The 12269-nt window shown below is 37.5% G+C and overlaps 1 protein-coding gene across 1 annotated transcript; it reads left to right on the forward strand.

Moving 5' to 3' along the window:
• Window positions 1-12269, forward strand: LOC140226990 (uncharacterized). The gene is made up of 10 exons (XM_072307430.1): window positions 1-62; window positions 2615-2749; window positions 3056-3108; window positions 3653-3734; window positions 5187-5360; window positions 6263-6429; window positions 7289-7387; window positions 7897-8004; window positions 9183-9276; window positions 10031-12269. The coding sequence occupies exons 2-10, from the start codon at window positions 2645-2647 to the stop codon at window positions 10058-10060; spliced, it is 912 nt and encodes a 303-aa protein (XP_072163531.1). The 5' UTR covers window positions 1-62; window positions 2615-2644; the 3' UTR covers window positions 10061-12269.

Below are 12269 nucleotides of genomic sequence, written 5' to 3' on the forward strand. Positions count from 1 at the left end.
CAACCCGGCACAGCCAGAGGTTACGATAGATCTCAGAAAAGACAGACTGACTTCACTCTCAGGTACGTACTGATAGTAAATATGCGATTGTTCATGTGATAACATAAGAATGAAGAAAACAAACGTCTTGTTTTATTTAAAAACGTACTGTTGTGTGGTTTTACACCTGTTCGTGCAAAACTTCTAACGGCATACAAGCAGGCTACGCCGGGGTCACGCTGGGTACAACTCCACGAGACGCTAGTTCATGCTAACCCAGTGGGACCGTTTAGGGGGACATGCTCTTCGATGTCTCGCTGGACGGACGCGACGGAAGTATGACCGTGATCTACATTGCAATTGTCCGTCGCTGTCGCTGAAGTTAATTTGACGCAAAATATGTCTGTTTGAGGAATAATCGGGGGGGGGGGTTGTTGTTTGTTTGTTAAATCTGTTTACTTGTTCGAACATACAGCTTATCCCAAATTTTGCAGGCAAACCCGTGTGTTACATGTTGAATCAACTAACAAACGTTAACAATGACTATTAGTTAAGTATGTATATGGAGAGCCATAACACATAAAAGTGAAAAAAAAAATAATAAAAATTCGGCTCCAGACAGACGGATTTTTCTGTCTAAAATAGTTAATGAAACAGTGACACGTACTTCGTGAGTGTATTAAAGCAATTTCTTGTTGGTCTGCAACTTCAAATGTTACGAATATGATCACGCAACAACATGAACAAGAAATACCAATAATAATATTTTAGATCTATCAGTATCACTCAGTGACAGTGTGTACTACAGTATCACTGTTCTGTATACACAGCCCAGTCGCGATAATACATACAGGCAGCAGCCTGGTCGGACTAACGTGTTACAGTGCAGTGCAGTGACTAGGTGACTCAGTCTACAAGTTGACAACATTTAACATGTTCATTGAAATCATGTTGATTCATAGCCCAACCAGACGCGACTGGGCGTATGGGCTGTGTATAGCTATTATATAATATAAGAAGAGGATTCTGTTAAGCCAGACTTGGGTCTTTGCGGAACATCCCTGACTACAAACACAGACCGATCTTTCGGTCAATGTTTCAGCCCGGCCCGGTAACTGTACAGAAGTCACAACAGGCACGGCGTCTGATCGGGCTTTGTTTCAAACTGGCTTCCTCTTGTTGTACATATGTGCTAACATATAAAATGTGCTACACATTGGCTTGCACTGCAGGTTCTGCAATACTCTTTTGTAGTCTTAAGCCCAAGTGTAGGCCTTGCGATGGTCACTCCACTAACATACCATTAGTCTTCTAATTATAATATTACATTACATTGCAGACCTAATTAAAGTTAGCTTTGAAAAATCAAAATGCGGTGGCTGGAAATTTACAATTAGAGTGGGCCTATAATTCCACCTTTAGCATAATGATGAATGTAGATACTCTAGATAGGGCCATAGTATAGTTGGACCTACTATACTCATTGACCACTTACTGGTAGTTACCTTTTCTCTTAGAAAATATCCCTCTGTTTCATGTTAACTTCATTCCACTCGAGGAGGAAAATACTGCAGATTCATACCCCGGGCTCAGATTGTTGACTTGTACCGTGCGCGCAGAATTCTCTGCAAAAAACACAAGTGACATTTTTTTACTGAACACCGGCGCAAGCTCATCATTTTAATTGACCGCCCATTTTCCCATTGAAAAGCATGTAAACCCATTGAATGGGCAATACATGTTAAGAATAATTATGTGTATTACTATACCATGATTTCCTTCAATTCTTTTTCCTCAGGACTGTTTCCTCAGGTCATTTACCAGTATTCCCCTAATTTCTCTTGATTTGTATTCATGTTCGAATGCACAGCCTATTGTGCCCATCCCATTGATTTTTTATGCAAGAAAGCCATTGTGCGAGGGTAGCATAGGTGGTCGATGAGTAGTAGACTTACTACACTATCATTGGCAAAGGGCTGAAGGCTCATAAGCAAAATGCAAATGTAAGTCGTGCTCATACTATAGCAATACTGATGACTGATCCCAATCCCCGAATGACCTCAAGCAAGTAGATATAGAGAAGTACTGACATTGTCAATGAAATTCTGCATGACAATAGCATTAAATTGGATGGAGGATTCATTTTGTCCACGAAAATGAGTTTTGCAACAGTAGAGTAGTGGTACTAAGTAGTACAGTAATACATCATACTTGCCAACTAGTAAGATTTTATCAGATTCAGTCAGATTTTTTACGTTAAAAATAGCAAAATCAGATTTTCTGTCAGAGAAATCAGATTTTTAAAAAATATTTAGATATACCTTTCATGTGTATTTTCTGAAGATTTGACCAAAAGTAAGATTTTTAACTTCAGTTTGCATAGAAAATAAGATTTTTGCAATCCATGAGTAAGATATTTCATCTTGAAATGTTGGCAGGTATGATACATGTAGTTTACAGTTTATCAAGCATGGACAAATTTAGAGGTTTGATAATTATGCAGTGTAACATATATCAAATTCAACTGTAAATTAATTCATGGAGGCACTTGTTTGATATTCTTATCCATTGCAGTAAGTGTATTTATGTTGTCAGTGCTGAATTTCTGCACAATTCAATTATCTTTTGAAAGCAGACCTGCACTGTACCAACTGATTGACTAGACATGGCGGATAGAGCAAGAGGCCACAATGCAGATGGTGGATTCGTGAAATGGGATTGGAACAAGAACAAGTATGTGTGGGTCAGCAATAATGACATCAAACGGAAGGTGAGAAGTTTCCCCTTTTTTACCATTTCTTTATGTGATACTACATGTATCTATAAAATCTATGAAAGGATTAGTTCTGTAGAAAACAGTGTACTGTCACATCAATGAGGAAAATATCAGTGTACAAAATTTGTATCTTAGTTTGCATGCTTGTAGGATGTAGCAATGAAAAGTACAATTGCCACAAATGTTTGCAAGGTAGAGGAGGCTAAACAAATTATTCTACTTAATGATAGTGATATAAATGAATGATGTATGATTGGTATGATAGCTATTGACATTTCTTCTTGCCCATTTTCCACACAGCCATCCAAACCTGGACAGTCAAACTATGCTGGACTGAGGCATGGCAACAAACCGTAAGGAGCTATTTGTTCATATCCACATTGCATCAAATCGAGCTGTAATGAGTTAAAAGGCATTCTAGTGGACACTTGAACATACAATGTAGTGTCTTTTCAAAGATTTTCCTTTTCTTTTGTTGTTGAGTTCATGCTAAAAGGCATATTCAGTATTCTATTTTTTTTAAAGTGTTTCTGCTTGATTGTATAAGGTTTACATGGTTTGACTACATGAGCCTTTGTCTATTATTTACTACATTGCCCAATGTTGAAAATTCTTATCTATATATTTTTTTTTTTTTTTGGTTTACCAGACAAGACATGATAAGTTTCAAAACTGATGTTGTGCATCCATGAGCTTTGTAAAAGATTTATTCATTAGTTACAATCTGTGACAAATTCAGCAATGAGTAAATGATGAATTCATACCCCATATTTACTTTTAAGCATGCTGATTAATCACTGATGAACATAACAAGCATATCTGATATTGGGATATGAGTGTACGCAATGCAGTAAACACAGTGAAATTTCCTTCTTCTTCTGCTTCATTCCTACCAAGTGCTCCAAAGCGACCTTCCTACCAGGTTCCTGTGAAGAAAGCATACAGACAGCCGCTGCAGGTGGCCAACAAGCATGGACAGGTGAGTGGATGAGGCCAGTACTTGATACACACTGTACAGACTAGACAGGAGCAAGTCTGGCTTATAGCCAGAGGGAGACCGTGAAAACTACAGGTAGCTACGCCGGAGGAAGCACAACACGATCTCACCACGTTTGCCTGATGCCGCAGCAAGATTTTTGTCCCCTCTTGTGTCCACAAAAGTGACATTACTAAGAGATGTAGTTGTACATGTATACTTTGAATGCTACTCTCCAAGATACATATATCCCCAAAATTCAGTCATACGGAATGCCATTTTATATGTCCGTCAAAAATAAAACCCTATCTTATGTCGTAAAAGTGAACCCTATGTGTGTTTCACCCACCTCTACGAATAAATGGTACAGTGTACGTGTCTACCTGCACACATGTCCACCTGTAACAGTTTGAACCTTCTGCATTGCAGTAGAACTTTCAATTGGTAAATTAGTGGGTCTATCCATTTTCAAAATGGCTGCTATGGCTCTCCAGAAAGGCCTTTTTTTTTTCTTTTTTTAAAGGGTGACATTTATCTCTTGTTATAAAGCCAAAAGGTCATGTTTTTGCCTGTTTGGCTTTTCTCTACAGATTTGACTCTAGTCTTGAAAACGAATTGGATGAAATTGGATACTAGTATCAAGTGTGACAAGATTCAAACTCTTGTGCAAGGTTTCTCCCATTAGGCTTTCCCATGGCAAGGCTGGAGTTTGTTTTGGACTTAGGTAACCTATTGTAGCATCAACTGGTGCAGGCAATTTGCATTATAATCATACAAGATTGAGATTTGATAGGAAAACTTCTTTGCCTTGGGACAATGGATGTATGGCATCCCATAGACATAGTGTCAACAACTTTGAATACAATAGATATGAAAGTTGCGGTTAGTGAAAATTTGCTTAGGGAAAAAAAAATGTTACAGGAAGACATGGCAAAGACACAGCTGGGAAGATAAAGCTACAGGTGATGAAAACTGGCACTAAGAGGAAGAGACTGGCAGGAAAAAAGGCTTTACCATCCTGAGTGGAGGTTGGCTCTCACACGAAACTGAAAATCATTTTCACGCACACACCTGAAAAACATGATTGAAGATGTCAGACTGCACGACAATGATAATCAAAAAGATGGTCAGGTCACAGTTTGAAGGGGTATTATACAAGTTGCTGCAAGAAATCGTATGTGCCCATAGTCCTCAAGTTCAGACCCCTGATGCAGAAATGGTTATTTCAGGCATTTCCTCACAAGAAAAAAAATCATAAATGCTACATCATGGCTTTTTAGCTTCATTATAGGGTGAAATGGTAGTTCCTACCTACTTTTGAAACATGCTGTTGATTTATTCACCATTGCATGTTATTCTTATTTTAGTAAAATGAGCAACAAAAGACAAACCAAAGTATGAAGTCTGGTATAAACATGATGATGCTAAACTTTTTTGACTTGAATTCTATGCCAGGTGAAGTCACCATCTCCAAGGAAACCGTCTGCCAGGCACCATGTTGAGAAGCCTTTCCTTCTCCCGCCCTACAATGATGACATCCGCTGTAAGGATCTGAACAAGGAGAATATTCTGGCAGGTCGTCACTCAGAGTTAGCTGGCAAGGGCACACCTCCCCCTCCGCCTCCTGAGGTAAAGAGTTTAACATTTCTGAAGATTTAGATTACCAAAGCCTAAAAATCAAAATGCAAATTTGATGGCAAGGAGGCCATAAGATTCAATCCGGTATTGACCTATTAGATTAATTATCAGTATTGTAGAGAGTGATTCACTAACTGCTGTTAGCAGGTGATGACAGAGTATTTTGTCAAAAGTCCCATTTAACTACATGTCTATGATTCTTTTGTTTGTTTTGTTTGTTTTATTTTTTGAAGGATTGGAGGTTATTGTTTCTTCATATTGTTTGCTTCACAGAAATTCTGTGTTGCAAATGCGTCAAAAGAATCAGTATCAAATGCAGTGTTCCTCATTGTAATTGTTGTTGTTGCTGGGTGTTTTGCTGTTGTTGTTGTTTTTTTTTTTTTTTTTGGGGGGGGGGGGGAGGGGATTACCTCTCTAACTACAACACGTAGGCATATGCATCTTACCAGTATCTGCTATTGCTGAAAGCAGTGCTATCATGTTTTAAAGCCCATTAGAATATTGAACTTTATCAGCTAGCCAATAATTTGAAGCATTTGAAGCAATTTTAACCATCCAGGGCTTTTGTGGTACAGTGCACTCCCATTATAACGAATGCGGTTATAATGAAATTCTGATTACAATGAAATAAATATTCAGGCCGCAATATTATCCGTTCTATGTTTTTTATTGTTTATTTGTTCGGTTATAACGAAATTTCAATATAACGAAAGAAAAATGCTGGTCCGAGGACTTCGTTATAATGGGAGTCCACTGTAGTATCCATTTTACTTTGAGTGTGTAATATTATCATTGTTCCTAACCACTTGCCTGCACACCATTCTTCCCCTGATATAAATCTACTTTATTGGTATGCTTACTGTTTCCTGTCTTTGTTCCTTTAAATTTTTTAGCTGCACGCAGGTCACCTGACGATTCAATCGGTCCTATCCAACCGTCTGATCCATCTCAACGCAGCCCTGACATTTTGGCGTCAGGGACCCAATGCCTTCATCTCATATCTCCTGAGGACAGAGGATGATGCTGCCACTGTGGATGCCCTTCCCGTACTAGTTAATTGGTACGAGAGCAGAACCCTTTTTATACTTCATATATTTCCTATACTTCATATGTTTCATATACTTCATATATTTCATGTACTTCATATATTTCCTATACTTCATATACTTCATATACTTTGTGTGCTTCATATACAGTGCACTCTCATTATAACAAACATGATTATAACGAAATTCTGATTACAATGGGAAAAAAAAATCAGGCTCCAACATTATCAGCTCTATATCTTTATGCATTTGTGCGGTTATAACAAAATTTCAATGTAAAGAAAGAAAACTTCCGGTTCACAGGACTTTGTTATTATGGAAGTCAACTGTACTTCTCCCGTCTTGTCTGTTTTTGTCACTCTTTTTCTTAATAATTTGAGAAAATGATACTGCTTTTCACAATGCCCTATCTATACAATTTGAACCAGCAGTGATATTTATTTGTTATTCAGCTTTATACTAAATAAATCTTTTTAGATGACTCTTAATTTGTAATGAATCTTTCAGTCCCCTTTACAGTACTTTGTGTTTGTTTGTCGGGTGATCTTCTTGACGTGTGGATGTTGAATAATGTGGAATAGATTTTTATGCACTATGCATTATGAGTAGAAAACATAGAGCTTATCAATGCAGACTTCCATACATTGGTGTCCCCAGACAAATTCATTTGTACGCAAGGTATTTGGTCCGCTTATGTCAATAAACCTGTGAAAATTTTCTCATTGACCACATGATACAAGCTTCATTAGAAAAATGAAAACAACAATTATTGCCTTGGAACCCTGTACCAGCAAACAATTTTTTGTAGATGGATTTATCATTATGTATAATCCTATTGCCTTGCTGCTGATTATTTTTGTCTTCATTTCACAGTATGAAAAACAAGACTCCAGTCAGCAAACAGCTGTCCATGGGAGCTTGCTTTGAGCTACTCCCCACCCTCAGAAAACTCCTCGGCAGCAAGTTTGAAGAGTAAGTTTACAAATTATCCACCATCCACTGATGTCAATTTTTCATCCTCTCAGAGTCTCCTGATTTTTTTTGTTTGTTTGTTACGTGTACTATGTTTTGTTGTTTGCTTCTTTTTTTAATTTTTCTTTCTTTTTTTTTTTGTTTGTTTGCTTTGTTAAATACTTTAGAGGAGCTGTGGGAATATCAAGATAAATCTGTAGCAACTTTCAAGACTGATGTGCATTCTCCCAATTTGATGCTTGTAGGCTTATGACATATAATACAGCAATTATTTGCTTACATGATGTAATTTACACTCTCTCTTCTCACTGTGGTCTGTAGATATACATGTACTCCTACTTTGGCAGAAATACAACTTGCACAACTTTGACTTATCAAAGGCAAGTTGACTGCACACGAAATAAGTGATTTTTTTTTTTTTTGTTGAAGTACTCAAACCCTGAAATATGGCCACATGCAATGCATGAAAACATTTCAATCTGAATTTCAAATCTCTCTCCCTCTGTAAGCTATGTGAAAACAAGCCTGGATGTGATACGGACCATGCTGCGTTTCTGGTGGACAGATCTTGTGGCGCATAGAAACTCTAAATTCTCAGGGAGCTTACAGGAGAGTAGGTAAGTCAGCCAAGATATTGTATCAGTGCAGACAAGAAGTGTATGTTCTTATTTTTTTTTTTTTGTCCAGGGAATTTACAAAGTTAAAAAATGGAGTGCATGAAATACTCTGTGTGTGGTGGGGGGGGGGGGGGGGGGGCATGCAGAGCTCCATTGTCCTAGAAGTCACAGAATGCTGTACGTTATCCTGCTGCTGTGCTAGGTCTTTATCTTTGTGGGTGGTGCGAAAAACTCCAGGAAACTCCATTTCATTTACTAGTACATGGAGGCTATCTTTACAGGATAGCGGTTTCGCTATACCTGGCAAAAAGGTTTATTACAGAATATTAGTGATAGTCTGTTTGATTCTATATGGCAATTGCCTAGTACCATGTGAAGGTCAAGAGAGAAGGCCAAAGGCAGAGGGCAACCATGCACATTTTTTTTTTTCAGTACTTTGAAGTCTGAATGTGCGAGATGTGATTTCATGAATACTGTATACACCGAATATTTCGCGAGGTTTTTATTTTCGCGAATTTCAGAAGTCAGGTGCTATTCGTGAAATTAAAGACACACAAAAATATTGACTCTGATCCCAATGTGAATGTGACATACGCGTGTACTCTTCACCGCTCAGTACACGAGTCCACAATCACGAAATCGTTGGGAATTCAAAAATTTAGACTTGCGAAATATATGGCGTATACAGTATATGCATCATAGAGCAGTGGACTGACAATACCTTTTAGCAAAGTATATGAGCATCTGTACAGTTCAGACTTCAGATTGTGTGCCTTTGACAGGATGAGATAGAATCATGATAGCAGAACATTTAGCATCATGGCATTGACTTGCTGTGTTGTGTTTAAATGGAGATCCAAGAGGATGTACTTCAAGAGCAAACAAAATGTTAGTGTTGGAACCAGGGTTGGCAGCTCTGCTAGGAATCATGCTCTACTAGTGATCAAGGATTCATTTATATAGAAATCCATGGGCATGTTCAGCCGATCATTTGACATTTAGAGAATGTGAAACCTCCCGAAGAAAAGTCTACTTGCCATTCAGATCTGGCTAGTATATGTTGTCGCCACCCCGCATATTCATGATTCCATACATGCGCTTTGCTACACAAGTGTAAATTGTATATCAATATTCACCCTTTCTGAATTGACTTGTGTTCACACTTCTCTTTTCTGTAGGAGTATAGCTGGTATATACACCGGGTCTGTCGCTCTCACCGATGTCATTGCCAAGCTGTGTAAGAGGAAGGATACAATTGGTAAAAAAGCTGAGGTACGTGTCTCTTTCTTTTGTTTGTTTTTTGTTGTTGTTGTTTTGTTTTTTCCGAGTACTTTATGAATTTTCATTCCCTGTGTTAACAATTTGTACCTGGAATACAATGCACAGTGCTCTTGTAACTTGTTTCCTGTTTTATTACTCATGTGATCTTGTTCTGCAATTTTTGTGTGAGTTTTTGAATTAGTCTGATGGCATCAGGTTAAGATAATCTGAAGGCATGTTAATGTTGTGATTATTTTACCGACACTACACTGAACTTATTCTTTTGGCATGATTGTTTTCTTAGCACTTTATCATGCACAAAACCTACCTGTGCTTGAGAGAATCGTGTTCACATAAAGAATTGTGTGTACAATCTGTATTTCTGATTTGCTGTGATTTAAAATCCATAGAACTTAGAGAGCGCAGTATGGCAATAAAGAAAAGATATGTTATAGGAAATGACACATGAAGAGATGCACAAAGTTTATGCCTCATGACCACTCTAGTTAGACTTATGCAAATTTTGACGGAACAATCTGGTACAACGTAATGGATCCATTTTTCCGACACATGCCAATTACTGCACATAATCAGCTGAAAACCAGAAAAAGCCTTGGTGCTTTATATAGAATATCATCCTCGCTCTCTCTTGTGTAATAATGAGTTCATCTGATTTGAATTCTGGCTCCTCGACTGCCGACATCAATGTGCCTCTGAGATGCCTTTGTAATGACTGATTTTTACGTTTTGTATTAAATCCTTCTAGGTCGTTGGAACTCTTCTAGCTCAGCTTTGAGGTGGTCCCTGCATTCAAGCAGTGTTATCTGATGTGCCAGTGTACTTTCAAGTTTGTAAATATGTATGAAATGCCGTCCAGCTATTGATGCACAGTGTACATGATACTCCATGAACTGTTACATGCAAAAGAAGAAGAGTGAGTTTTGACATTTATGTATGTGTGAAATTACATATGTTTTAGGTCATAGCTCTGATTGATTTTAGACCATTATGGATGCAAAAAAAATGAGTGATGAAGGGTGTCTTATAAACAGAAGTCATGGTGTTGTACCATTCTAGATGATAGAAAGCTAATTTTGTGTCAAAATTATATCATGTGTTGTATCAGTATTCATTTCCTTTTTACAACTTCTCCAGCAATTATGGTATTCAGCAGGAGAATAAGGGTGAAAGGAAAGTGGTAGCTACCTTCATAAAAATACCTGTGAAAAACATGAAAATGATATATAGTGTAGACATATTAATAACTGCATAAAAGTGAGATCATTAATTCTGCCAAAGACCAGGTTAACTGCATACTCTGAACCTTCATATTATGCGTGCTTATATAGCACAGGTAATTCCTTCTAATCAGAAAGTTTGCCCGAGGAGTCCAGTTATCATGATTATCTTTGCAGTATTCAAGCTGCTAATTTGTACATGTCAAGTCTAGTGATAGCGCGATCCCGAGAACTAGAGGGAAAAAAAAATAACTTTCCATACCAATTGCTCTATGCTAGCTTTTTCCCTCAGAATTTTGAGGGAGGGTGCGTGTGATTCACAAGTGCGTGAATTTCTAACGTCTGTCATCAGTGGAGAACAATCTGTCTAGACCCTTACAGTGGAATTATTAACAGGTTAATTAAACTTTATCAACAGATTGAACAATTTGATGACTCTTCCACTATTATCATGCCTATGCATGTATATCGTACTCATTTCAGTAGTCTACTCAAATGTGAAGTGTACAATGTAGTTCTCCTTTAACCCGTTGAGGACGAGTCCCGAGTATACTCGGGCAAGTGTCTATGGGAAATGCATGTTGTAGCAAAGTGAAACAGTCCTCAATGGGTTAAAGCGAAGCCCTCCCTGAAAAGTAGTGTGTGTGAATAGAAGCAGAAAAATTAGAGGAACAGTACAGTGAAAGTTTGAGCAAATTCTGACCAAAACTGAGAAAATTATGATTATTTTTGAAGTTTGTGTTCAATCAAGCTCATCTAATTTCTTGCTTAGCTATTCACACAAACTAGTTTTCAGGGTGGACTTCCCATTTAAAAGCTTTGTTCATAGAAAAGCAGTTACACTTCAAAATGTGGTGTACAAGAGGTAATCAATTTATCATTTAAATAATGAGAGACAATGCTTTCACATCTTGTGGATTTTTTTCTATGCACAATATACAGTAAGTGAAATTTGCCAGACATTTACACAACTGAAAAAAAAAAGTAATGTACATACATCAGTGGTATATTTGAATATGTGACCGTGCACCACAAAACGAACAAAAAGTCGCACACTCTGATTTTGTGTGAAGACTGAAAATAGGTGAAGTGGGTCAACTTAACTGATGTTGACTTTTTCGTATCTTCTGAAAGAGCAAGTCTTCTTCTACATTATGCTAAAATTTGGGATCATAAAACGGGCAGGAAAGTGTGTTTTTAGCAGTTCATCTTGAACATTTTTTTGGTAGAATAGTATGATTATAGGTGTGTTTTTAGAGTCCCTTTTCATTTTCTTAAAAACCTTGTACACACTCTTCACTTTCAACTCTAATAACTTTTGAAAGGATGATGCTACTGCTTTGAAAGTTAGCATCAGTTATGAACAGAATGTGTTAATAAGGCACGCTCAATTACAGTTTAATCTGATAATCCCTTCAATGTTGTTATTCTGGTGGTTTACATCCTGTTTTTTGTTCCATTCGTTGCCCAGCCAGCGTGACTTGGTAAAGAGTTAGCGCTTGAATAGACACTGCACTTTAGAGCCTCTTTTCTCAGTTCACACTTTTCCTGTTTTTCCAGTTTTCTTTCTAATATTTAGATAGGTTAGAAGAATCCATTCGATTTGAGTTTTACCAACTGCAGTACATTGCTGCCAAAGTGTGGATATAGTGTATAAAAATTCTATGAAATGACAGATCTTTTCATGTGTATGCACTTGTATAAGTTGTATTATATTTGTCACATTTTATTATGTTATAAAAGCAGGAGTACTGTATTATACAGACT

Source organism: Diadema setosum, chromosome 1, assembly GCF_964275005.1.
Source record: "Diadema setosum chromosome 1, eeDiaSeto1, whole genome shotgun sequence".
In the NCBI taxonomy this organism is placed as follows: domain Eukaryota; kingdom Metazoa; phylum Echinodermata; class Echinoidea; order Diadematoida; family Diadematidae; genus Diadema; species Diadema setosum.